At 45.2% G+C, this 26,374-nt stretch overlaps 1 protein-coding gene across 1 annotated transcript; it reads left to right on the top strand.

Moving 5' to 3' along the window:
• Nucleotides 1–260: 260 nt before the first annotated feature.
• On the top strand, nucleotides 261–25,877 carry LOC134958388 (uncharacterized). The gene is made up of 7 exons (XM_063940948.1): nucleotides 261–333; nucleotides 5,131–5,171; nucleotides 5,702–5,832; nucleotides 9,997–10,124; nucleotides 10,369–10,428; nucleotides 13,695–13,884; nucleotides 25,752–25,877. Exons 2-7 carry the CDS (start codon nucleotides 5,162–5,164, stop codon nucleotides 25,860–25,862), a joined length of 630 nt encoding a protein of 209 aa, XP_063797018.1. The 5' UTR covers nucleotides 261–333; nucleotides 5,131–5,161; the 3' UTR covers nucleotides 25,863–25,877.
• Nucleotides 25,878–26,374: the final 497 nt, after the last annotated feature.

Raw genomic sequence — 26,374 nt, forward strand, 5'->3', positions numbered from 1 at the left:
AAGTAACCCTGGCATCACAAATCCCCTCTGTGGGAGTCCCCAGGCAAACCCTAATCCTGGAGATTGTCATTTGACGGAACCCATTGTCATATTGGTTTCCAATAGAAGCAGGAGGTCACATGATGCAAACAGTATGACAAAGGACAGAGGAAAGTGATAGGGAAGAGATAGTTACAGTGCAGGAATTACAGACGCATGTCCACACTCTAATCCCAGGATTACACCTTTAAATCTTCATAAACGTCTTTGAGCCTGGATTTATCAGGTGAGCACAGATCCAGTTACACTTTCCCCCAGGCATCAGTTTGTAGAAGAGGTTCTGCAGCAGCTACTGTAAGTAACATGATCATTCTGTTATTATAGAGGATATCTGCATCACTCAATATGAGTTACTGTCTCCCCACCTCATCCGCCCTCAGTGCTGCTGGAAACCACTTGTCCTAGATTTTGTTGATCATTGTCTAATCCAGGGATTCGTTTTATCAACCGGACCCCAGACTTTATTTCATGAAGTTGTAAATGAAGCTAACTCAAGTGAATTTGTCACTATTGTCTAAGAAAATATAAACCACAACAAAAAGAATGATAGACTTAATACTACTGTTGTTATTGTGATATAAAATAGGCTTGTTAGATGCACACTGGGAAAAACACAAATCCCAAGACGAAGAGGGGAAGAATTCCAGGTCCACCAAGCTGTGAGGTGTAATTAGTGTGTGCTTTGTAATCTGAGGAGTAATTAAAGATATTTTCCAACAAGATATTTTAGGACAAAGATAACAGAACTATTAAGGGGTGTATTTATCAAAGAATGGAGAGAAGATAAAGTGGAGAGAAACATATCACTAACCAATCAGCTTCTGACTCTCAAATTACAGACTGTGTTGGAGAATTTACATTTAGGAGCTATCTGTCCACTTCATCTCTCTCACTGCTACGATAAGTACCCCCCAGGTACTGTAGAAATTAATGAGCAGATTCCACACCTTAAGGGGGGTACTCACGGGAGAGATGTGTGCTGAGCGATCTTAACACAGACCGCTCAGCACACATCTCTCTCCCCGCTCAGCACAGCGCGATGTGCTGAGCGAGGGGGAAAGCCGACGGGGGGCCGCTCACTTCACACAACGGTGAAGTGAGCGACCCGCTAGATTGAGACTGCATGCAGGCTCAATCTAGCATCGGCGACAGCGATGCGCGGGGCCGCGCATCGCTATCGCTGGAGGGCATACACACGGCAGATCCGTGCTTAAAATCTAAGCAATCTAGCAAGATTGCTTAGATTTTAAGCACGGATCTCTCCGTGTGTACCCCCCTTTACAGTACAGCTGATAAATAAATGATGGAACTCCGTACGGGAGTAGTATATTTTGTTAACACGAGAATATTGACATGGGGGGTCATTCCGAGTTGTTCGCTCGTTATTTTTTTCTCGCAATGGAGCGATTAGTCGCTAATGCGCATGCGCAATGTCCGCAGTGCGACTGCGCCAAGTAAATTTGCTATGCAGTTAGGAATTTTACTCACGGCATTACAAGGTTTTTTCTTCGTTCTGGTGATCGTAGTGTGATTGACAGGAAGTGGGTGCTTCTGGGCGGAAACTGGCCGTTTTATGGGAGTGTGCGAAAAAACGCTACAGTTTCTGGGAAAAACGCGGGAGTGGCTGGAGAATCGGAGGAGTGTCTGGGCGAACGCTGGGTGTGTTTGTGACGTCAAACCAGGAACGACAAGCACTGAACTGATCGCACTGGCAGAGTAAGTCTCGAGCTACTCAGAAACTGCACAGAGAAGTATTTTCGCAATATTGCGAATCTTTCGTTCGCAATTTTGATAAGCTAAGATTCACTCCCAGTAGGCGGCGGCTTAGCGTGTGCAAAGCTGCTAAAAGCAGCTTGCGAGCGAACAACTCGGAATGACCCCCATGGTCTTAATGCATACTTGCCGACTTTCGGGGCAGGTTGCCTCCCCAGGGGGCGGGGCTCAACATCTGAGGGTGGTTCGGGGGCGTGGAGATGTGGTCACGTCATTGCGCCCCCCCCGCTATGCAATGCCCACATTACCGGCATTGCAATGCGGAGGTGGAGCTACGATTACGCAATTCACTACAGATCGCATCATCGCCCCACCCACTTTCCCTCGGTGCGGGCGGGTACAGGCCGGCTGTTAAGAGGGGATGTGCAGGCAGCTTGCGGGAGACTAGCCCCCTTTTCCGAGCGGTCTGGAGTGCCATCCAATTTTCGGGAGCCTCCCGGCCATTCCGGGAGAGTAGGTAAGTATGTCCTAATGTCAACATGCTTGGCATATAATTACTATTTTAAACCCAGGGGTCAAAAGAACCAATGAAAAGTGCTGATTTGTAAATGTAACCACTTGTCTTACTCATACAGTAATTCCCATAATGCTTTTACAAATGTTTAATGAGCTTTAATATATTCTATTTGACCTGTCTACTGGGATCTATGAAGTTGATTAACTAGCGAATGAAGAGCGGGGTCTGCAGAATACAGCGGCTTAATAAAGCAAGGCAACCTTCTTACGCATTTATCAGTTTAACCATGTCAGGGCAGGATGTACTGTACTAAGCTTCAAAATGCAGCCAAACTGGATGGTCCGCATTCCGTATGTACCAAGCTCCGGAATGCGATACATTCCAGAGCTTGGATCCGGTGGGTAACACCATTTTTAGATTTGCATTACCCGGTAGAAGCCTATGGGCTTCTATTCTAAGAGGGATCCTTGCCAGCAGCCGCTGCATCCCTGAGCAGAAGGGATCCCGGGTCCTAAATGTGGAAGCCCGGTGATCAGAAAGGTCAGTTCTTATCAGGAGAGCTGTCCTTTGTGAGGGTGGTATTCATGTGACCGCCGGTCAGCTGACCGACAGTCACATGACCTCCTCCGTGAGCCCGACGGCTCACTATCCCGATGGTCGGCACGCCGACCAACAGGGACTATTTCCACTCGTGGGTGTCCACGACACCCATAGAGTGGGAATAGAACCCGCAGCGTGGCGAGCGCAGCGAGCCCGCAAGGGGCTTTCTGCACTCGCTCCTCCCCGCCGGGATCCCGGCGTCGGTAAGGTGACCGGCGGTCAGGAGACCGCCGGTCACCAGTACTACACCCCTTTGTGATACTAACCACATTTCTAGGTACATACCACTCTTATTAACACCGGTATGTACCCAAAAAGTGGCAGGATGTATCACGGATGCAATGTGTATTGTGTAGTACATCCCACCCTCTGTCTCTGTCGGCTTCCATGATGGTTTACCATTATGTACAGTATACTATAAATGCTTAATAACAAACTGTATTATGGTGATGTTAGCTACACCAGATTGTTTGCCCTGTAGAATGTAAGATGTCAGGCAGGGCCCTCTTCCCTTTTGTTATTGTCTTGCACTATCTTTACCACCAGTGCTCCTGGTCTTTTGTCTCCTCCCCTTCAGCGACTCCGACCCTGGGCCTGATTCACAGCTGGGCGCAATGCTCAGGTTGTGTGCATCGGGTTATTCAGAAGGACGATTATAGAACGATGTGTGCCCAACGGTTGCATCTTAGTACATAAGCAGCAGATCTCAGAAGTCTCCAGCGGGTGTTTCAATACATATCCCAGCGTCGACGACATTAGCATATTTTCAAACAGCCGTTTCATACTAAATCACAGCTGTGAAGCCATTTGCATCATCGCTGAAGCAGGCCCACTGTTTGCTTATAATATGGGTACATGATCATTAAGAGCTCCTGTGCCTTCCTAGTGGCTGACCAATGCTTGCTAATTCCAGCTACATACAGCAAGATGCTATACGATTCCCCTTTACTCATCACTCTCTGGGGTCAATTCAACTAGCCGTTACTAGGGGGGGACCAAGTTGCTGTTGTAACAGCATGGAAACGCCCGTATCTGCACATCAACATACCGGCTCATGCCAAATCTCACCCCTGGACTCGTGGAATTTTGTACACAGCCCTATAAGGGTTGCATGTATAGATCCGTGAGTCTGGAGGTACTGTAAATGCAGCATATAGCCACACTCATTCGCACTGCTAAGGGACTCACGGATATTGAATTGACCCTTCCTTCTGTGTTTTCTTACAATACTTGTATTTATGCTTTGTCGCCATGCTTGTATCAATGCTGTTTACTCTTATCTTACCTCTAGGTCTTGTACAGCGTAGCGTACACCTTGGGGATCCTAGCAAATAAAAGCTATTAATAATAATAATTATTATTTATTAACACTAATTTATTTACTTATCCTGTAAATTACCTGGAATAGAAACTTTCACAGAAATATGGCAGCGTGCATGGGTGACCTCTAAATTATTTTCTAACTGACTGAACAGACAGGGTATGATATCTGAGGAAGAGAAGATAATACAAATTGCCTCTAAAATATTCCAAATATGTCCCACTTTAAAGAGATCTTAATCTCAAAAGTAAGGTATTTTTTTCTCCTTTTCTATTCCTTATAAATCCATTAACTCAGTGGTTCTTAAACTGTATGCCATGGCTCCCTGGGGTGCCTCGGAACACTTGCAGGGGTGTCTTGGATTGCTGGTCCAGGACCAATTCTAAATTTTTATGGTCAATGTAATCGGCAAAACCAGTGCTGGTGGCTGCCAGTTATACAATATGTGGACAAACCTGTCCCTCACCACATAACTGACCCTAAGGATGACCTATAAACACAATTTACTTCATTTAATATTTCTTTCTAAATGTCTCACTAAAACTTCTGGCCTACGGGTGCCGTGAAAAAAAATCTGATACTCTAGGGCGCTGTGATTCAAAAAAGTCTGGGAACCACTGTATTAGGTGGATTGTGTGGAAAATATTACAAATGGGCCTAATGTGCCTTAATAAAGTAATTTGTTCTCCCCTTTTTAAGTAAATGAGTTTGTAATTAGATGCACCATCATAACTTCAGAAGGGACACATGCCGGTTACCTAGCGATGGTAGGAGTAAATGCTTCCTTTTAGCTGGGATTGTTGTCATAAACAAAATAGACTTGGTTAGCAGCTTCAGTAGTTTCTGAACAAAAACAGAATGAATCCCCCCCCCCCCGGTTGCTGCCTCTCATTGGTTGTTACTGCTTGAACATTATTGACACGCGGTTCTGTCATTGCAGGAGTGCAGCTGACCCCCTGCAAGGCCCCAGAATGAGCCTGAGTAAGTACATGGGATCTCTACTGTACGGATGTGGTATAATATATCTACACTTAGGGCAGTATTCAAATGATAAATCACGCCCAATCTCCTTTCTAAAGTGATCCCTGATTTTGCGCATATCGTGTCCATAGTGATCAGGTTTAGTTTTGTAAAGGTTTGGGTGCCCTCGCTACCACAAGGGTAGCGAGCGGAAATTATTATATCACGCCCGTCAGGAGAAACGGAATGGGTGTAGAAGGGGCGTGAAAAGAATTGAATACCGCCCTTAGTGTCTAGGTCGACAAGATATGGTCAACTTAAGTTGGGAAAACATGTGATAGCCCTCACCCTCCCAAAATGGGTCAACCATTTGTGTGTCGACCATTGTCAGGTCAACCTTTGTACCTGTTGACCTTATGATGTTGACCTATTGACTGCCAACCAATACATTGTTAATCTCTCATCCAGATACAGCCTGTAGGCCACCTGGTTTATCCGGCAACAGCGCCACCTGTGCAGAACAAACCATAAACAATTGTTTTATTTTTTAGAAGGGGTGTCACTGCCAAGTACCCCCGTTGTTACCTGGGGAAACTGCAATCCTCCTAAAAGAAGATGCCCCATTACTCCCCTGTACCTTCCAGCCTTGCCTTCAGTAGCAGTGTCACATACAGCAAGTATGGTAAGTGTGGCGGATATATGACTATATTGGGGGCTAAACAGAGATATGTGCTGTAAACGTCGATTTACATACAGGACTAAAAGAAACACTTTAGAAACACATTAAATACGCTTTAAAATGGAGCCGCTGCGGCCGTTTGTGATCAACCTTAGCCTACGTACTTTTTACACCATTAGCGCACAAAGCCCCGTACCGTGTACGTACTTTGCGTATAAACGGCACGCTGGCCGTACAAAGTACACGCAGTGCGTACACACCCAAAGACTCGCCGTGAGCACTCTGCAGCTACACGTGTGACTGAAATACACTTATAACCTTAGCAGGGAAAAGAGACACGACACCAGATTGTATTTAAGATGCTGGGTTCCGACACACCAACATATAATTAACAAAAGGGGGGTTACAATAACAACAATACAATACAATAGAAAAATGGCTACAGTCAATGGTACATACGTTTTGGTTTCGCCTGCGCTTCCCAGCCGGTCCTCAGTCATCAAGGGAGATGACCTTCAGAGTCTGTGATAGTGACCTGGCCTGCCGCTGGCTTTTTATACAGTGGATCAAAACATAATACAATAGACACTGTGTGCTCTTCTTCCATTGGTTCGGGGGTGGGACATATCCTGTGCACCGGGGATCATTGGTCAGCTCAAGAGGTGGGCGATGGCTAAGACTTGAGATGTGATTTCTGTTGTTTGCATCCGAGTTCCCGCCCCATGACCAGTTAAACCCATCACATTAATCATACATAAATCTGGTATTATTAATAACTTAATGTTGCAATATATGATAATATTCTTATACCCACCAGATTAATGCTTATGTGACTCTGAACAATAAGATCCCACACATGATATGATTATCTAATTCCATCCTCGATAGATATATATATATATATATATATATACATATATATATACATATACACACTCCTGCTATTACAATTTGTTAGGAAATATATATATCTCCAAGAGTTTAGACTATGAATGTTATTACCTCAGATTTCTAAATGTCTGGTTTGTAATTTGTTAGCTATTGCTAATTGAGTTTCTCTTCAGTCAACCTAGGTTCCTGGATATTGTCTTTCTGTTTGTCCGGTCTTCAGATAAGACAATGACAATCCAGTATTTATTGTCTTTGACAGATACTGGACAACTCTAGAACAATAGGGGTAAACAAAGGTATTTGCCTTCTTCATAGGAGTTCAAAGCTTTGCGTAAATAAGGCCATCTGGTACATTGTATTTGAGTCTCTGGGAGGATAATTTATGTGCGAACCATCTTCATGCTATTAGAAGAGTGAGCAGACAGTGGATGATTTATGCAATATATGGATTAAATATATGATATGTCTTTGTGGCTTTTCCATGCGAGTACAAATGCCTCCATAAATTACTCATACCACGCGCTAACACGCACGACCGCGTGAGCAATCATATGCAATTTGCGAATATGTGCACGCACGGCCGAATAAGTACGCGCACGGAGGCCATCTATTTGGTGTTTGTACGTGATGTGTGTACTGTAATATTTTCCGACTTCGACAGTGCAGTAAGCTAGATGTGAGGTCACTCACTTAAAAAGCAGAAGTATAGGGTTTTCTGCTGTATTTTGCCTCAGGAGAAAACCTTTTAAGGGTCCAACAATATTCAGCAAGCATACTTGGACTCCACTTGCCCTGTTACAGCTTTTCCATTACGGAAATATCCTGGTGGAACCACTCCTTCATTGCTGACTGCTCCAAGATTTGCTGGGAAGAAATCCAGGTGCAAGTCCAAGAAATGGATTTTCAAAGACACGTTACATTCCATGGTCTTGTAAGATTTGAAAAGATTGTCCACTATTACTTCATAGTTATCTGCCTTATGTTTCCCGAAGACGTTCCAGCAAAAACACCCATGCAGCTTTTTCAGATTAAATCAGACCATCAAAGCTCTCATCTCAGTTATCTTATTTGAGGTCCTACAACAATCCCCTCTTTGATCTTTGCATCACAGATCCTCAGGATTTTTTTTCTTAAGTATGTAAATCCAAGTCAACTTCGTTCCATTGCTTTAATAATGTTCTTTACAAGACCAAGCTTTATATGGAGTGGAGGATGATATACTTTTCCCAGATCAACAAGTGGTGTACTGACAACGTTCTTCTTTCCTGGGGTTACTGATATTCGCTTTGGCCACTACGGTCTCTGCTGTCCCAAGTTGTACTCCAAGCATAAGAGCAATGACTTTTAAGTCACCACAGACATTCTATGTGTATTCTCCATACATGATGTTATCCAGGAGTTTCATGTTCTCATATGTTTCTTTCACATCAGAAGCATAAGCGTAGTGGTCCTGATGGAAACTTATTTAATTGTGGAGCACAACATTCAAGAGAACTTTTTAGCTACTCTGGACCCTCTTCTTATTATATGAATATTCCCAGAACAGTATAATTAAAGATAGCAATGAAATTTTATGGGGAAAAAAACCCTCACTAAACGCTCTATAAATGGGTTATATATAGTAATGTAATGTAATGTAATGTATATTCTAAAACTGATTGGCAGTTGGCGCGTCTCCCCTATTTGAATTTTGAACTGAGCCGCAGCCCCACTTCTGGAGCTGCCCCTGCCAGGGAGGGTTGGGGTTAGGCTGTGGGAAGGCCAGGTGGGAGGTTAGGGCTGGGCTGCAAGAATGGAGGGTTAAGGTTAGGTTACGGGAAAGGATTGGGGCTGAGAGAGGGTTAATATACTTACCTACCAGGTGTTGGGACTCTAGGCATCAGGATGCCGCTGTCGGTCATGTGAACGATGGTATTCTTAATACCTCCCCAACCCCCGTAGGGATGCCCTTTGATGGTTTGACAACTATGTTTGTGAACATAAAGAGAGGAACCGCAGCATTTATCACCCTTGTTAATTACCCCCAAAGCCCCAAAATGCAGCAATCATCCTACAACAGCAGTTTTCAGGAAATTTACCACTTTTTTGTCCATAATAAACAGGATTCTAAGTTCAAACCCCAATCAATTAAAATTATATACAGTATCTATTTTCACTGTCCAGCCCTGGTGCGTGATATCTTGGCGGCTCTGCACAGTAACCACTAACTGTATCATCAACATTTTGCCATACTGTATATTGATTCCCTAAAGATGTATGAAGACCTGCAGCGGTCTGTATATCAGCAATGTCAGGTGAAGAAGGATTCATTTGTTTACCTTCATTGTCCTAATGTAATCTCTTTATGTTTAGGGGTTAGTGCAGAGGTTCTCAAACTCGGTCCTCGGGAGCCCACACAGTGCATGTTTTGCAGGTAACCCAGCAGGTGCACAGGTGTATTAATTACTCACTGACACATTTTAAAAGGTCCACAGGTGGAGCTAATTATTTCACTTGCGATTCTGTGAGGAGACCTGCAAAACATGCACTGTGTGGGCCCCCGAGGACCGAGTTTGAGAACCTCTGGGTTAGTGGGTCCTTTAAACAGCCTTCAGCCAAACTACTTTATAAGCAGCTTCACCGTGGGTCGATTTATCAAAGCTTGGAGACGGATTAAGTGGGGAGAGATAACGTATCAATCAATCATCCTTTGTTTGAAAAACGACATCTGGGAGCTGATTGGTTGGTACTTTCTCTCTCTCCAAGCTTTGATCCCCCCTTATGTAAAAATTTTGGGTGAGTTTCTATCGGGTGTGGATCATCAAATCGACAGTGTCTAGGTCGACAATGTTTAGGTCGACCACTATAGGACGACAGTCACTAGGTCAATAGGGTTGGAAGGTCGACAGGGTTTCTAGGTCGACATGTGCTAGGTCAAAGGTCGACATGAGGTTTTCTGTGGGGGTTTTGTGTCGTTTACTGCGTACAGTGACCGGGAAGCTGAATTAGTGCACCGTGTCCCCTCGCATGGCTCGCCATGCTTCGGGCAAGGTGACTCGCTTCGCTCGGCACAGATTACCGTTCCAATCATAGTCCACGTGGATCGTTAAGTATAAAAAAGTTCAAAAAATATTTTTTTTTTTAAAAACTCCTCATGTCGACCTTTTGACCTGTCGACCTTCCAACCCTGTCGACCTAGTGGCTGTCGACCTAAACGTGGTCGACCTAGATAGTGTCGATCTTCAAACCGGATCCCGTTTCTATCATGTTACATGCAAAGCTATTGTATTTTTGCAGTTCCCCCCTCGCCTAAACCCCCTGCATCCTCCAGGAGTCAAGAGGAGGACGGTGAGCCTGGAGACCATGGCTGCTCATCATCATAATCAGCAGAGGGTTATGAACATGCAGCAAAAAGAATACAGCAGGTGAGCCTGGGCCCGTACAACACAGTGGTTACGGAGCACGGCCTCTATTAGCTGCTGATAAAAAGCGGTGTTCCCCGGGTAGGTACTAGAAGTATACACTAGTTACAGTAAGTTCCATTTCACTTACCTGCAGCATTGCAGCAATCAGAAATGACTTATGTTTGTTTCTTTAGTACGGATGCCAGGAAAACTCATTTTGAACGCGATTATTTTTATTAGTAACGTCACCTCTGTGTTCCGCTAGGTTCCACCAGGGTTGGAGGCGACCGTTCTATGGCACAATAACAGAAAGAGAGGAATACAGGTAAGAAGTCATTTAGGTTGTTATCTGTAGGTCATCACTGCCCAGCCAGGGTGCTTGGATCAGTTTGCTTGTTGTCACCGGGTTGGATGGGACTATGAAGTATGAGCAACAAGGGAAAACTACTCATATACAGATGTAGCCATGTTCAGATTTGCCGCATGGCCCGCCGGGATGCGACTACTTCTATCCAACGTTCGCTCCATTAATTCCTATGGACATGCGTGCCAAACCTAGGTCGCAGGCACACTAGTCGTACCAATTATGCATATGCATCGCGCAAAGCTGAGCGTGGCTAGATCTTTATGTTATCTTTTGCACAACTGGGATGGAGGTGATCTATTTTTAACAAATGTAACACAGGTTGAGTATCCCTTATCCAAAACAACAGTTGTGCTCATAAGTCTACATACCCTAGCAGAATTTGTGATTTTCTGGCCATTTGTCAGAGAATTACCTTTTCCCGCAGATCCTTTGACAATTCTTTTACTTTCCAGATGACTCAGAATCCAGACACGTCAGTGCAGCACTGGATGAAAGATGCAAGGGTCTTTCAGGAGTCCAGAAACTCACTGACCTTTTATACACACACTGATTACAAGCAAACAGATCACAGGTGAGGATGGTCACCTTTAGTAGCCATTCAAACCCATTTGTGTCAACTTGTGTGCATGTTATCAGCCAAAATCTCCAAGGTATGTAAACTTTTGATCAGGGTCATTTTGGTAGTTTCTGTTGTCATTATGATTTAAAAAGAGTAAACACAGTTGTTTGACAATAAATGGCTTCACCCAACCACTAACCATGAGTGAAAGAAAAGTTTGTGAGTTATCATTCATATTCTCTGACAAATGGCCAGAAAAGCACAAGTCCTGCTAGGGTATGTAAACTTATGAGCACAACTGTATATGTCATTAGCTCAGTAAGCGACACAAAAATGTTGTATTTTGTATTTTGGATAAGGGATACTCAACCTGTACTTGGATTTGGTTTTCAAGTATATTCAGATTTATGCAAGATTCAGTTACATCAGTGATTCCTAAAATCCATCCTCAAGGCACACTAATACCCCTTTCACACCGCAGCTTGTACCCGGTAATTTGCCGTTTTTACTGGCTTCCTAAACGGTTCGAGCTGCGATGTGAAAGGGTCACCTTCAATTTACTGTTTACAAAATACCGGTATTTTGAAACTGTAAAAAAGCAGGGTCCTACCCGTTTCAGACCCGTTTAATTGTGCAGTGTGAAAGGGTCTGAAACGGTATTTGCAAGCCCCAGGAGGTGATAGGCTGTCTCCATGTGTGATGTCACCAGGCAGAAGCAGGAAATAAACATATAAAATGACAACCACTGTTTTGTATGGGTGAAACGGGTTCAGTGTAAAAGGTACCAAAACGGTAATGAAATGGTAACATACTGGTTACAACATGCGATGTGAAGGGGGTTTAACTGCTCAGACCCGTTTTAAGAACCGTTTAAAGAACCGTTTCAAAAGCAGGTTTTGCGATGTGGAAGCTGCTTAACAGTCCAGGTTTTAGCGATATCCATGCTATTGCACAGGTGGTAAAATCAAAATAACTAAGGTACTAATTAAGTCACCTGTGCTCACACATGGCTATTCTTAAAACCTGGACTTTTAGTGTGCATTGAGAACCAGAGTTAGGAGATCTGAACAACGCAGTGTCACAGAGAAGTTACTATGGCATACCTCCCAACATGACCCTCTCCAAGAGGGACAGAATGCTCTGCTCCTGGACTTCCCTCTTAATTTATGATTGCCAGCACCTGTGCTGAAACACCTATCTTATCCATTAACCCTTTCAACACAGGTGCTGGATATCATAAATTAAGAGAAAAGTCCAGAAGCAGAGCATTGTGTCCCTCCTGGAGAGGGTCATGTTGGGAGGTATGCTATGGTGAAAATGTTGAGAATTACATCACCCATTTTTCACCTTTCCAATGGTTTATCTGGTCACTGAATGCCAGTGTCCAGACCTGGAAAAGGTGCTGCTGTAGATGGTCCCTCTACCTTTGTGTCAACAAGTAGGTGCTGAAACACAATGGGTGAGATTCAAAAGTTTGAAAAGTCAGTTGGGCGTCTGTTTTTCCTATCTAATAGACAGGAAAAAACAGATACCCAACCGACTTTTCAAACATTTGAATTCCACCCCATGTCTACCCATTATCACACAATTAGCAATTACAAAACCAAGACAACGCTAAATATCACAGGTGTGTCAGGGTTAGTCCTAGCCGCCACCCCCAATGGTTAGCCCTAGCCGCCATCCCCCTGGGGGTGAAGAAAAGCAAAACTACTTATCTCCTCCTTTGGTGGGATGCCGATGTCAGTCATGTGACCGCTGACATTCCATAAACCGGGATAACATACCGAACCCCTCAGTATATGTTGGTGTTAACGAATAGCCAGTGTGCTTAAAACGTCTAACCAGACCTCCTAGCTGACACAGCAAGATCACAAATTGTATGATTAGACAGTGGTAGATGAAAATAATTTATAAATGTCTGCTGACATACACTTAGGGACCAACTCAGTTGATTTGGGCGTCTAAAAATCCTGTCTAAATGTGACTTTTTAGATGCCTAAACAACGGTCACAATTCAATTGTGTTTGGGCGACTATGTATATCGTGCATGTCGCGCCCACACAGACCGGGTTTAGCCATCTCAACCCATCCAAACTCCAGATTAGACGCCCAAAGTACAGAGTTTGCAGACACTTTTTTTCTGCAAAGAAAGGCGGCTGCGAGAAAAAAAAATGTCAGCCCCGCGACTACTGGGCATCTAAATGGAGCGCACAATTTAATTGCTGAGTTTTGCGCCCCCTGGTGGTAGCAGTGAGGTAGAAAAATTGAATCGGCCCCTTAGGGTTCATTTCCATTGGCAGTTTTTTATTCCATATAAAAAAAACCAGGTCAGCATGTAAAAATATATGGGGGAAGTCTACAGAGATTTGTAACAAGCATATCAAACACATTACTATGTAACACTACAGTATAATAAGGGCTAGCGGAACACGGCAAGCTTAGCCGAAGAGAACGCAACCAATAGCCAAAAACTTTCTCCAGGTATTGATGGGTCGGCAGAGTTCCGTTCCGTCTTCTGTGGTTACCACATTTTGGGCTTGATGGTGCATTCTACAACAACTTCTGTACATACGCATTGATGCCGACATTGGGTCACTTTATAGTAACAAATAACAGCAGGAACAGCTACATATAGTATACATATATTTATTTTCTTTCATCGCAGGAGAGAAATTAGACAACTCCTTAAGAAGCAAATGACTGAAAAATGGGCCACGAAAAGGGAGGGACTGTCCAGCCAAAATAAGGAACTAGAGATCCTAATGGAAGCAGATAGGGCTGCTGTGATTCAAGACCTAGAGCAAGAAAAAGCCAAGTCCCTGTTCCTGAGGCGATACAGAGATGAGAATAAGAGGGTAAGCCCGGCTGCATCTACAATTCGTTGCATACAGTAAGTGGTGCTTACTGTACGGTGCCTGCTACCGCCGCTGTCCCTGCATGCGCCGAAGGTACACATGCTCCCGGAAAAGTGGGCACGGCCGTGCCTCACAACAGGGGGCATGGTCGTATGGTGAAGAGAGGGAGATGCCCTGGAAAGGCAGAGGGTGACAGGAGAGAGATGGTGATGGGGAGACAGTGATGCAGGGGTGATGCAGTGGGTGAGAGGTAAAGGGTAATGGGGAGAGGCAGTGGGTGACATCAGGGAGAGGGTGATACTAGGCTGAGGCAGTAGGTGACCGGTAAAGGGTGACAGAAAGAGGCAGTGTGTGATGCCAGGGATGGGGTGACGGAGAGGGCAACAGCAGTAGGTGACAGGGAAAGGGTGATGCCAGGGAGAGAGCAACAACAGTCAGTGCCAGCTGTGGGTGACAGGGAGATGGTGATACTAGAGAGCACATCTCTGTGCAATAAGCCACACACACCCTCAGCTGTGTATTTAATGTATGGTATTTCTCATTGGCATCCTGCACACTACAACTCCTAATCTGAATTCGCAATAATATATGATTTAGCAGTGTATGTAAATGTATTTGTATAAGATTAGTACGTGCTTGTAGCTGATATTATGTCTTCTGAAGGAATACGGTCGTTAGGTCAACCACTGAAGGTCGAATATTGCTGTCCAAATCTTACACACAAACGCACCGTTTTACCACCTGTTCTCTCGCTCGCATTTACATAATTTTGAAGTACATTCTATTAGGATTGTCACCACTTTCTCTCTGCGTGTTGCAACTATCTATTGCCCACCTGGGCAACCCAAAAAGTTTCTGACATCTCCATCCTCATTATGGGGGATTTCAATATCTCTATTGACAGTCTACAACCTTCCCATGCATCCAAACTACTCTCTCTAACCTCCTCTCGTGGCCTCTTCCAATGGACTGACTTCCCTACTCATCAGGAGGGGTACTGCCTTGATCTTGTATTCACCAGACTATACTCTGTTTCTGAATTCACTAACACTCCTTTCCTTCTCTCAGATCACAACCTTATCACCTGCATGCTCTCCTCCATTACTTCAAACTCAATGTCCCTGAAGTCTACAAATCTGCCTGTAACCCGCAAAAATATTAACGCTATTAATTTTCAACAACTATCTACCTCACTGCAACCACTGCTCTCACCAATTTTTACATTCACCTTTCCTGAGACGGCTGTATCACACCTTAACCAAACTCTAGAAACGGCACTCGAAGTGGCTCCAGCTATCCATCACACTCCACGTAGACTTAGATGTCAACCGTGGCACTCTAAATACACAAGACACCTACAAAAACTCACGTAAAGCAGTTCAAGTGACTTTCGCACATATAAGACTGTGTACCACTCTTATCATAATGCTCTGGAGACTGCCAAACATATTTCCAATCTCTCATCTCTGCTCAAGCCTCTAACCCCAAGCGACTTTTTAATACATTTAAATCACTTCTTGTCCCACCCAACCCACCAGCCACTATCAGTGCGCAAAATCTTGCTTCCTATTTCAAGGACAAGATTGAGAAGATCTGAAATTAAATGGTATGCTCTTCCACAGCCAGTGCCCTGCTCAAGTCTCTTCCTGAACCCTCTAACACCTTCTCTTCATTTGAGCCTACAAATGAAGATGCAGTATCTGCACTCTTCTCATCTGCCTACTATACTATCTCTCCCCTATACCCTCACAAGTTAGTAAAGATCTGTCATCCCAAACTAAACTAAAATTTGTAATCTCTCTCTGTCTACTGGTATCTTTCCTTCTCTGTACAAGCATGCAGCGATTACTCCCATTCTGAAAAAACAAAACTCTGACCTAAACTCTTTCAAACTACCGTCCCATCTCTAAGCTCCCATGCCTCTCTAAGCTACTTGAGAGACTTGCCTACACCCGCCTCACACACTTTCTTAACTCACACAGCTTACTGGACCCACTTCAGTCGGGATTTCGTGCCCAACACTCCACAGAGACAGCACTAAGGTAGTGAATGATTTGGTCACTGCTAAATCTAAAGCCATTACTCTTTACTCATTCTCCTTGATCTCTCTGCTGCTTTTGACACTGTTAACCACTCTCTTCTCATACAAACACTACAATCCCTAGGTCTTCAGGGCACAGCCCTTTCTTGGCTCTCATCCTACTTTTCTAATCACTCCTTCAGTGTTCGTTTCTCTGATTCCACCTCCTCTTAGCTACCTCTCTCAGAGTACCGCAAGGCTCAGTCTTTAGTCCTCTGCTTTTCTCTATCTATACCACATCTCTTGGCAAACTAAAATCAACTCTTTCGGATTTCAGTACCATCTGTATGAAGATGATACTCAAATCTACCTATCCTCCCCAGATTTATCACCATCTGTATTGGGCAGTGTCACTGAATGCCTGCCATTTCATCTTGGATGACATCTCGCCAACTGAAATTTAATATTTCCAAAACAGAATTAATTGTATTTCCACTGGCCAATAGTAGTTACCAACCTGATATTTCTATCACTGTTGATAACTCAACAATCATCCTTACCCCCAAAAGCTCGCTGTCTAGGTGTCATTCTTGACTCTGAACTGTCCTTTGACCCCACATTCAAGCTGTCTCAAGATCATATTACATACATCTAAGAAACCTATCCAAAATACGACCATATCTTACACAAGACACAGCAAAAACTCGAATCCAGCATCTCATTATCTCCCGCATTGACTGGTCTTCCCAAACATAGGCTCTCATCATTACAATCCATTTTGAATGCAGCTGAGAGGCTAATATTCCTTGCTAGACGTGCAGATCCGCTCTGTCAATCCCTCCATTGGTTACCGGTATTCTACCGTATTAAATATAAAATACAATTTTACTTACATACAAGGCTATTAACCAAACTGCACCAACATACATCTCTTCACTCATCTCAAATATCTCCCTACCCGACCAATCTGCTCTGCACAAGATCTGCATTTCTCATCCACACGCATTACTTGTTCCCACTCAAAATTACAGGACTTTATCCGGGCTTCACCCACTCTGTGGAATGCCCTCCCACGCACAATAAGACTCACCTCTAATCTCCAAACATTCCCTGAAAACTCACCTCTTCAGACAAGCCTATCAAATTCCAGACCCACCCACATACCCTTCAATGCTTCCCTATCTAATTACATCCTCTCTGTACAGTACATATAACATCACCTATCTTGTCTTTCTTTACTCACACCCTCTGACCCTTGGTCAACATTCCTGGGTGACCATATCATACAACCCATTAAGAACCTAGCAATCTGGTGGACCATTATGCAATAGGTAGCATCTATCCTTGTGTATCAATGCCTATTTCCTTATAGATTGTAAGCTTGCAAGCAGGGCCTTCCTACCTCTATGTCAGTCTGTTTTTACCCAGTTTTGTTCTATTACTGTTGTTCTAATTGTAAAGCGCAATGGCATATGCTACGCTATATAAGAAACTGTTAATAAATAAACAAACATTACTCTGCTGGTAGTATAGCATACAACATAAGCAGTACAGCCTTGGGTTCCCAATACAGCATGAGTGAGCTTAGCCCATTATAAAACTAAATGACCCACTACTCTCCCTTGTAAATCCCAGCCAGCACTCTCCCTGCCACAGCCGGTAACAGAGAGATGAATTAGCAAACCTGCTCCTTGTGGCGGGGCTGCTCATCCTTCAGCACTTCCTAGCTCTGCCTGCTCCGTACAGGGCTGTGCTTGCCTGCGGTTACTACTCTGGTGTGGCTGGGAGCCTGATAGATAGGAGCAGACGGAAGCTAGGCTGGAGTAATTTGGAGAGGTGAGGGGGATCGCAGCCCTTCCTTTCCCTCTGGTTGGACTGCGTAACTGGGGGACTTGAGTGGGCAGCCGCATACAGTGGGGATTGAAAGTTTGGGCACCCCAGGCAAAAGTTCATTTTAATGTGCAAACAGAAGCCAAGGAATGATGGAAAAATCTCCAAAAGGCATAAAATTACAGTTTAGACATTCTTATAACATGTTAAAAAAAGTTTGATTTTATTTCCATCATTTACACTTTCAAAAGAACAGAAAACAAAAAATGGCATCTGCAAAAGTTTGGGCACCCTGCAGAGTTAATACCTTGTATGGCCCCCTTTGGACAGCTGAGACCTGGCAGTGTCATGGATTGTTCTCAATCATCGTCTGGAAAGACCAGGTGATGTCAATCTCAAAGGTTTTAAAAGCCCAGACTCATCTGACCTTGCTCCAACAATCAGCACCATGGGTTCCTCTATGCAGTTGTGTAGAACACTGAAACTGAGAATAGTTGACGCTCACAAAGCAGGAGAAGGCTATAAGAAGATAGCAAAGCGTTATCAGATGCCCATATCCTCTGTTCGGAATGTAATTAAGAAATGGCAGTCATCAGGAACAGTGGAAGTTAAAGCAAGATCTGGTAGACCAAGAAAAATATCAGACAGAACAGCTCGCAGGATTGTGAGAAAAGCAAGTCAAAATCCACGTTTGACTTCACAATCCCTCCAGGAAGATCTGGCAGACACTGGAGCTGTGGTACACTATTCCACTATAAAGAGATTCTTGTACAAATATGGTCTTCATGGAAGAGTCATCAGAAGAAAACCTTTTCTACGTCCTCACCACAAAAATCAGCGTTTGAAGTTTGCAAATGAACATATAGACAAGCCTGATGCATTTTGGAATAAAGTTCTGTGGACCGATGAGGTTAAAATTGAACTTTTTGGCCGGAATGAGCAAAGGTACGTTTGGAGAAGGAAGGGCACAGAATTTAATGAAAAGAACCTCTGTCCAACTGTTAAGCATGGGGGTGGATCAATCATGCTTTGGGGTTGTATTGCAGCCAGTGGCACAGGGAACATTTTACGAGTAGAAGGAAAAATGGATTCAATAAGATCCCAGCAAATTTTGGATGCTAACTTGATGCCATCTGTGAAAAAGCTGAAGTTAAAGAGAGGCTGGCTTCTACAAATGGATAATGATCCTAAAACACCTCAAAATCCACGGTGGATTACATCAAGGTTTTGCCATGGCCTTCACAATCTCCTGCCCTCAACATAATTGAAAATCTATGGATAGACCTTAAAAGAGCAGTGAGTCACAGACAGCCCAGGAATCTCAAAGAACTGGAAGACTTTTATAAGGAAGAATGGGCGAAGATACCTCAAAACAAGAATTGAAAGACTCTTGGCTGGCTACAAAAAGCGTTTACAAGCTGTGATACTTGCCAAAGGGGGCAGTACAAAGTATTAACTCTGCAGGGTGTCCAAACTTTTGCAGACGCCATTTTTTGTTTTCTGTTCCTTTAACAGTGTAAATGATGGAAATAAAATCAAACTTTTTTTGACATGATATAAGAATGTCTAATCTGTAATTTGATGCCTTTTGGAGATTTTTCCATCTTTCCTTGGCTTCTTTTTGCACATTAAAATGAATTTTTGCCTGGGGTGCCCAAACTTTCAACCCCCACTGTATGTAGATACATTTTTTTTTATTCTAGATGAGGCCCCCCCCCTTCCCCCCAAAATCTACCACTGCCCAATCACATCAGTCTCAGTGACAGGGGCGTGCTTTTATATGGGCTGACAGCATGCCCCTGTCAAAGATGCATTTCTAGTAGGTGCCGTTTTTTGGTAACGGGCTTTTACTGCACGATGCTTGGCCCCGCCCCCCACCCTTTCACATTGATGCAACTGAAACACATTTAAAACAGATTTTTATAAGGAAAAAATGATTAAAATAACGTAAAGGCTAAAGCACATACTTATGACACAGAATGTGTGTCATAAGTATCTTCATTGTATTATTTCAATAATTAATGACAGGGCAGTCGCTGCCTCCCCTGAGTGCACGTCCCTGGTCAGTGTACACAAAATGGTTTACAATTTTGCATAACATTACGTTCAGGCTATGTATAAAGCGTATAGGAAACAAATTAATTTTTTGTCTCTACACAAACTTGGGTTTATGCACAAAATTATAAAAAATGTTGTATAGGATGACCTTCAAGCTGTGTGTATAATGCGTATATGAAACCTAAATGCATTTAGTGTTTAGACTTGGGTCCCATCCCCAAGATCGCTCATTATGGTATGCAAATATTCCAAAATACAGAAAAACGAGTTTTATGGTAAGAACTTACCTTTGTTAAAACTCTTTCTGCAAGGTACACTGGGCTCCACAAGGATAGACATTGGGGTGTAGAGTAGGATCTTGATCCGAAGCACCAACAGGCTCAAAAGCTTTGACCTTCTTCCCAAGATGCATAGCGCCGCCTCCTATATCAACCTGCCTCCGTGCACAGGAGCTCAGTTTTGTTAACCAGCCCAATGCAGTAGCAAGTAAGAGACGACAACTGCCAGTTGTCACAAACACCACACTCTCCCGACAGGAGAAGTGTCAGCGGCTAATGCCATACCAACCCAAAGAAGCCAAGTGCGGCAGGGTGGGCGCCTTGTGGAGCCCAGTGTACCTCGCAGAAAGAGTTTTAACAAAGGTAAGTGCTTACCATATAACACTTTTTTTTTTGCTGCGGGGTACACTGGGCTCCACAAGGATAGACATTGGGGATGTCCTAAAGCAGTTCCTTATGGGAGGGGATACACTGTAGCGGGCACAAGAACCCGGCGTCCAAAGGAAGCATCCTGGGAAGCGGCGGTATCGAAGGTATAGAACCTTATGAACGTGTTCACAGAGGACCACGTAGCCGCCTTGCACAATTATTCAAGGGTCGCACCACGTGGGCCGCCCAAGAAGGTCCAACAGACAGTAGAATGGGCCTTAATGTGATCAGGAGCAGAGAGACCAGCCTTCACATAAGCATTTGCAATCTCCATTCTAATCCATCTGGCCAGAGTTTGCTTGTGAGCAGGCCAGCCCCGTTTGTGAAACCCAAACACAGCAAAAAAAAATAAAAATCAGACTTCCTAATAGGAGCAGTTCTCTTCACATAGATACAGATAGCCCGTACCACATCCAAAGACCACTCATTGGGAGACAGATCAGGAGAAACAAGTGCCGGAACTACAATCTCCTGATTAAGGTGGAACAAAGAAACCACCTTAGGTAGATAGCCGGGACGAGTCCTAAGAACCGCCCGGTCACGGTGAAATATCAGATATGGGGAACTACAGGACAAGGAACCCAAATCAGACACTCTTCTAGCCGAAGCAATAGCCAGCAGAAACACCACCTTAAGGGAAAGCCACTTAAGGTCAGCTGAACCAAGAGGTTCAAACGGAGACTGTTGTAACGCCTCCAAAACCACCGACAAGTCCCAAGATACGCAACACGCCCTGAGTAAAGGTATGCACATCAGGTAAGGTCGCAATTTTTCTCTGAAACCACACCGACAAAGCAGATATTTGAACCTTGAGGGAGGCCAGACGCAGGCCTAAGTCCAGGCCCTGCTGAAGAAAAGCCAACAACTTGGCTATACTAAACTTGGAAGCGTCATAATCGTTAGATGCGCACCAAAGTAAGAATGCCAGACCCTATAGTAAATCCGAGCAGAAGCCGGTTTCCGGGCCCGCAACATAGTTTGAATGACCGCCTCAGAAAACCCATTAGCCCTTAAGACGGAAGCTTCAAGAGCCACGCCGTCAAAGACAGCTGGGCTAGGTCCTGGTAGACACAGGGGCCCTGAACGAGGTGGTCTGGGAATTGTGGAAGTAGAATTGGACACTCTGACGATAGGCCTTGCAGGTCTGAGAACCAGTGTAGTCTGGGCCACGCTGGATCTATGAGAAGCAGAATTCCTTTTTCTTGCTTTAACTTCTGAATTACCCTGGGCAGGAGTGACACCGGAGGAAACACGTACGGCAGCACATCTACGAATGCTGCTTGAGGATCCCTTGTCCTTGCTCCGAAGACCGGAACCTTGCGATTGTGTCGAGACGCCATCAGATCTACGCCTGGAAGGCCCCACCTTTACACTAGGAGTTGAAACACTTTTGGATGGAGGCCCCACTCGCCGGCATGCACGTCCTGACGACTGAGAAAGTCCGCTTCCCAATTCAGGACTCCCAGAATGAATATTGCCGATATGGCCAGTAGATGGCATTCTGCCCACTGTAGAATCCGTGAGACTTCCTTCATTGCTAGGCGGCTTCGAGTGCCGCCTTGATGATTTATGTAAGCCACTGTGGTGGCGTTGTCCGACTGTATTTGAACAGGACGGTTCTGAATTAAATGCTGGGCTAGGTTCAAGGCATTGAAGACCGCCCACAACTGCAGAATATTGATTGAGAGGAGGAACTCCTCCTTGGCCACCGCCCCTGAAGGGAGTGTTGCTCCAGCACCTCGCCCCAACCTCTTAGACTGGCATCTGTCGTCAACAGGACCCAGTCGGATATCCAGAACGGACGGCCCCTGCACAGTTGTTGGTCCCGAAACCACCAGAGCAGCGATAGACGGACCTCCGGAGTCAATGAGATCATTTGAGAACTGATTCGGTGAGGCAGGCCGTCCCATTTGGCTAGAATCAGCCTCTGGAGAGGCTGAGAGTGAAATTGAGCGTACTCCACCATGTCGAATGCTGACACCATGAGGCCCAGGCACCTGCATCGCCGAATGTATCGACACTTGCGGACGAGATAGGAAGCAACGAATCCTGTCCTGAAGTTTCAGGACTTTTGTCCTGAGACAGGAACAACCGCTGGTTGTGAGTGTCCAATAGTGTTCCCAGATGCACCATGCTCTGAGCAGGGATCTGGGATGACTTCTTCCAGTTGATGAGCCACCCGTGGGCTTGCAGAAACCGTACCGTCACATCTAGATGACGCAGGAGAAGTTCTGGGGAATTTGCCAGGATTAACAAGTCGTCCAAAAACGGCAGTATCCTGACCCCTTGACGGCGGAGTACCACCATCATCACCGCCATGACTTTTGTAAAGACTCGCGGAGCCGTTGTTAAACCAAAAGGTAACGCCCGAAACTGGGAATGGCAGTTGCCAATCGCAAATCTCAGGTGTTGCTGATGAGACACTGCTATAGGAATATGCAGCTAAGCATCCTGTATATCCAGGGAGACCATGAAGTCCCCAGGTTCCAAGGCCAGAAATATAGAGCGAAGGGTTTCCATACGGAACTTGGAAACCTTCACAAACCTGTTCAATGCCTTGAGGTTGAGAATGGGCCGGGAGGACCCATTCGGTTTCGGGACTAGAAACAGCGGAGAATAGTACCCCCGGCCCCTCTGTGCAAGAGGCACCTGTACTACGACTCCTGTATCCAGGAGGGTTTGTACCACCGAATGTAGAGTGTTTGCCTTTGTCTTGTCCAACGGGACATCTGTCTGGCAAAATCGATGAGGGCGTTGGTTTTTGAAGGCTATGGCGTAACCTCGAGTGACGACTTCCCGTACCCAGGCATCTGAAGTGGTCTTCAACCATTCCTGGGTATACCCTAGAAGCCGGCCCCCCACCCTGGGATCCCCCAGAGGGAGGCCCGCTCAGTCATGCGGCAGGCTTATCGGCCTTGGAAGCTGGCTGACGGGCCGCCCAGGCTCTTTTGGGCTTAGGATTACCAGGTTTGGAAGTGCGGGCCTGCTTGTTGGACACCTGACCTTTTGCTTTACCTGAAGGACGAAAGGGGCGAAAGGAAGTACCTTTAGACTTCTACACAGAAGGAGCAGTACTTGGCAGACAGGCAGTTTTGGCAGTAGCCAAGTCAGCCACAATCTTATTTAAATCCTCCCCAAACAGAAAATCTCCCTTAAAAGGGAGTACCTCCAGGGTTTTTCTAGAGTCCAGATCCACAGACCAGGATTCTCAGCCACAATATCCGGCGAGCCAGGACTGACGTAGTAGAGGCCTTGGCTGCCAGGATACCGGCATCAGAAGCCGCCTCTTTAATATAACGAGAAGCTGTGACAATATAGACAAGCATTGTCTAGCATGGTCAAAGGACATTTCAGCATCTAACTCCAAGGCCCATGCTTCAATGGCCTCTGCAGCCCATGTAGCTGCAATAGTGGGCCTTTGTGCAGCACCCGTGAGGGTGTAAATCGCTTTCAGACAACCCTCCACACGTTTATCCGTAGGCTCTTTTAGAGACGTGACGGTGGTGACCGGTAGAGCGGTAGAGGAAACTACCATCCTAGCCACATGTGAGTCCACTGGAGGAGTTTCCCAATTCTTAGACCGCTCCGGCGCAAGGGGATAGCGAACCAGCATCTTCTTTTGAGGCACAAACTTTGTACCCGGGTTTTCCCAGGGTTCCTGACTTATATCAAGTAGGTGGTCAGAGTGATGTAAAACTCTGGGGGGGGCAAGGAGCCCCCAGAACCAGATCCCAAAGCTGCTATATTCTCTTCATAGGTATCTGCGGCTTCAGCAACACCGGCAGTGTGTTCAGCCCCAGAACTGTTACCCCCAGAAGCAGACATGATATAACTTGCAGTATCAGGTAACACAGTACAATTTGTCAGCAGCACAATACCTCTAGCCCAAACCCCTGTGAAAATCCTATATTAGATAAAACCTGACGCACCAAGCCCCCTCAGGTTATGGAATATAGGGATAGCATGTTGAGTGAAAGACACGAAATGAACACCACTCAGCTATCAAATGCACACACAAATAGTCAGTCTGTACAATGCAGAGGTTATTACTAACAATAATACTGCACTGGACTAGCTTACACAGCTATATAACAATAGATATAACTTTACACAGTAAGAACTGGATGTATATCACAGGGTAATTGTACTAGGAAACCCTGACTAAGTGCACTCTTTCTTAACTAACACCGACTAAAAAAGGCAGGTAGAATACTTAAGTGTCTTGTAAAGTCACAGCACTGACAACCAGGCGGCTTTACATAGGAGGATTTGCCCAAGCAATCCCAGGAACAGTGAGCGGAGGGATAATGGTGCCGCAGACACTGCCAGGGAGTGAGGGAGAGACAGATATGCAGCTCCAGGGTGGGAACATTTGCAGAAAATGGCGCCCTGGGGCTGGGGGAGGGGCTTCAGGTCCAAGCTCTATCCCCCTGCTAGCAAAACCACCGGGTACTGCGGGCTCTAATAAAACGGTTTATAGAGAAAACCTGACTTGTTCCATGCCCTGGTGATCTAGTGGGATCGCCTGTACTGCCACAGTGTCCACCGCCAGCGCGCGCGGCCCACCTCCCACCGGCCGCGCCGGATCGCGATAAAGTGCGGGTCCCGCGAGCGGGACCCACTTACCTCCTCCCGAAGTGCGGCCACGCGATCCCGGAGAGCCCCAGCCATGTGTGACTAACTTGGAAGAAAATCAGAGCCTCCTACTGTAGGTACCCGGCAACCAGGGCACGGGAGTGTACAGCGCCGCTGGGGGAGAGATGGAGCTGCAGCAGGCAATGTCTACTGACATCCAGCACAATCTGTGCCTCTGCTGCAGCCCTTGTAGTCTTCTTTTTTCCTCAGAAAAAGCTTTTTCTGGAGCTGCTGTGAGCAGCTCTTCCTGTTACATGCTTGCCCTGCAAGCACAAACTACAAACTGAGCTCCTGTGCACGGAGGCGGGGTGATCTAGGAGGCGGCGCTATGCATCTTGGGAAGAATGTCAAAGCTTTTGAGCCTGTTGGTGCTCCGGATCAAGATCCTACTCTACACCCCAATGTCTATCCTTGTGGAGCCCAGTGTACCCCGCAGCAGAAAGTCATGTTATCCAAAGTACTTCTGGTCCCAAGCATTTTGCATATGGAGACACAACCTGTAATCAGAGGGGTGGTCGCCAGAAGCGTTGGGCGTGTTGGACTCCCTTGTCCCAGCAGAACACTATAAATGAATTGAAATGGAATAGAAGCATTTTTTTTTATTTTTTTTATTACAGCTTATGGAGAGCAAGTGGCAAGAAAATCGCTTGACCCGATCCATGGAGACACTGAAGGAGAGAGAACTGCTGCAGTACAACCCAATCAACTGGAGTGGAACACTGAAATAAATACAGCTGGACGCACATGCAGAGTGGTGCTTTTAACCAAGAAACCTTAACTAGCAATATACAACCATACCATACACAGAATAATACGGCGGTTCCCAACCTCCGTCCTCAAGGCACCCTGATTTTAAGGATATACATGCACAGGTGACTTAATTAGTAGCTCAGCCAGTTTGATTATGCCATCTGTCCACAAGCATGGATATCCTTAAAACCTGGAATGTTAGGGTTCCCTGAGGGAAGAATTTAGGAAACCTTGGAATAATGTAATAAGTATCTATTGTGCAGATTGCTCAACATTACAATGATTATATTGAGCAATTCAGAGATGTACGCAAATGCCTTCACGGCTGTGTTCCCATACACCTGCTCTGGCACTGTTTGAACCGGATTGACAATAGTTATGGCACATAGACACCTATGTACTAAGCCTTGGAGAGAGAAAGTGGACAGAGATAAAGTACCAACCAATCAGCTCCTAACTGCAATGTTACAAGCTGTGTTTGAAAAAAATG

Source organism: Pseudophryne corroboree, chromosome 9 (assembly GCF_028390025.1).
Source record: "Pseudophryne corroboree isolate aPseCor3 chromosome 9, aPseCor3.hap2, whole genome shotgun sequence".
Lineage (NCBI taxonomy): Eukaryota > Metazoa > Chordata > Amphibia > Anura > Myobatrachidae > Pseudophryne > Pseudophryne corroboree.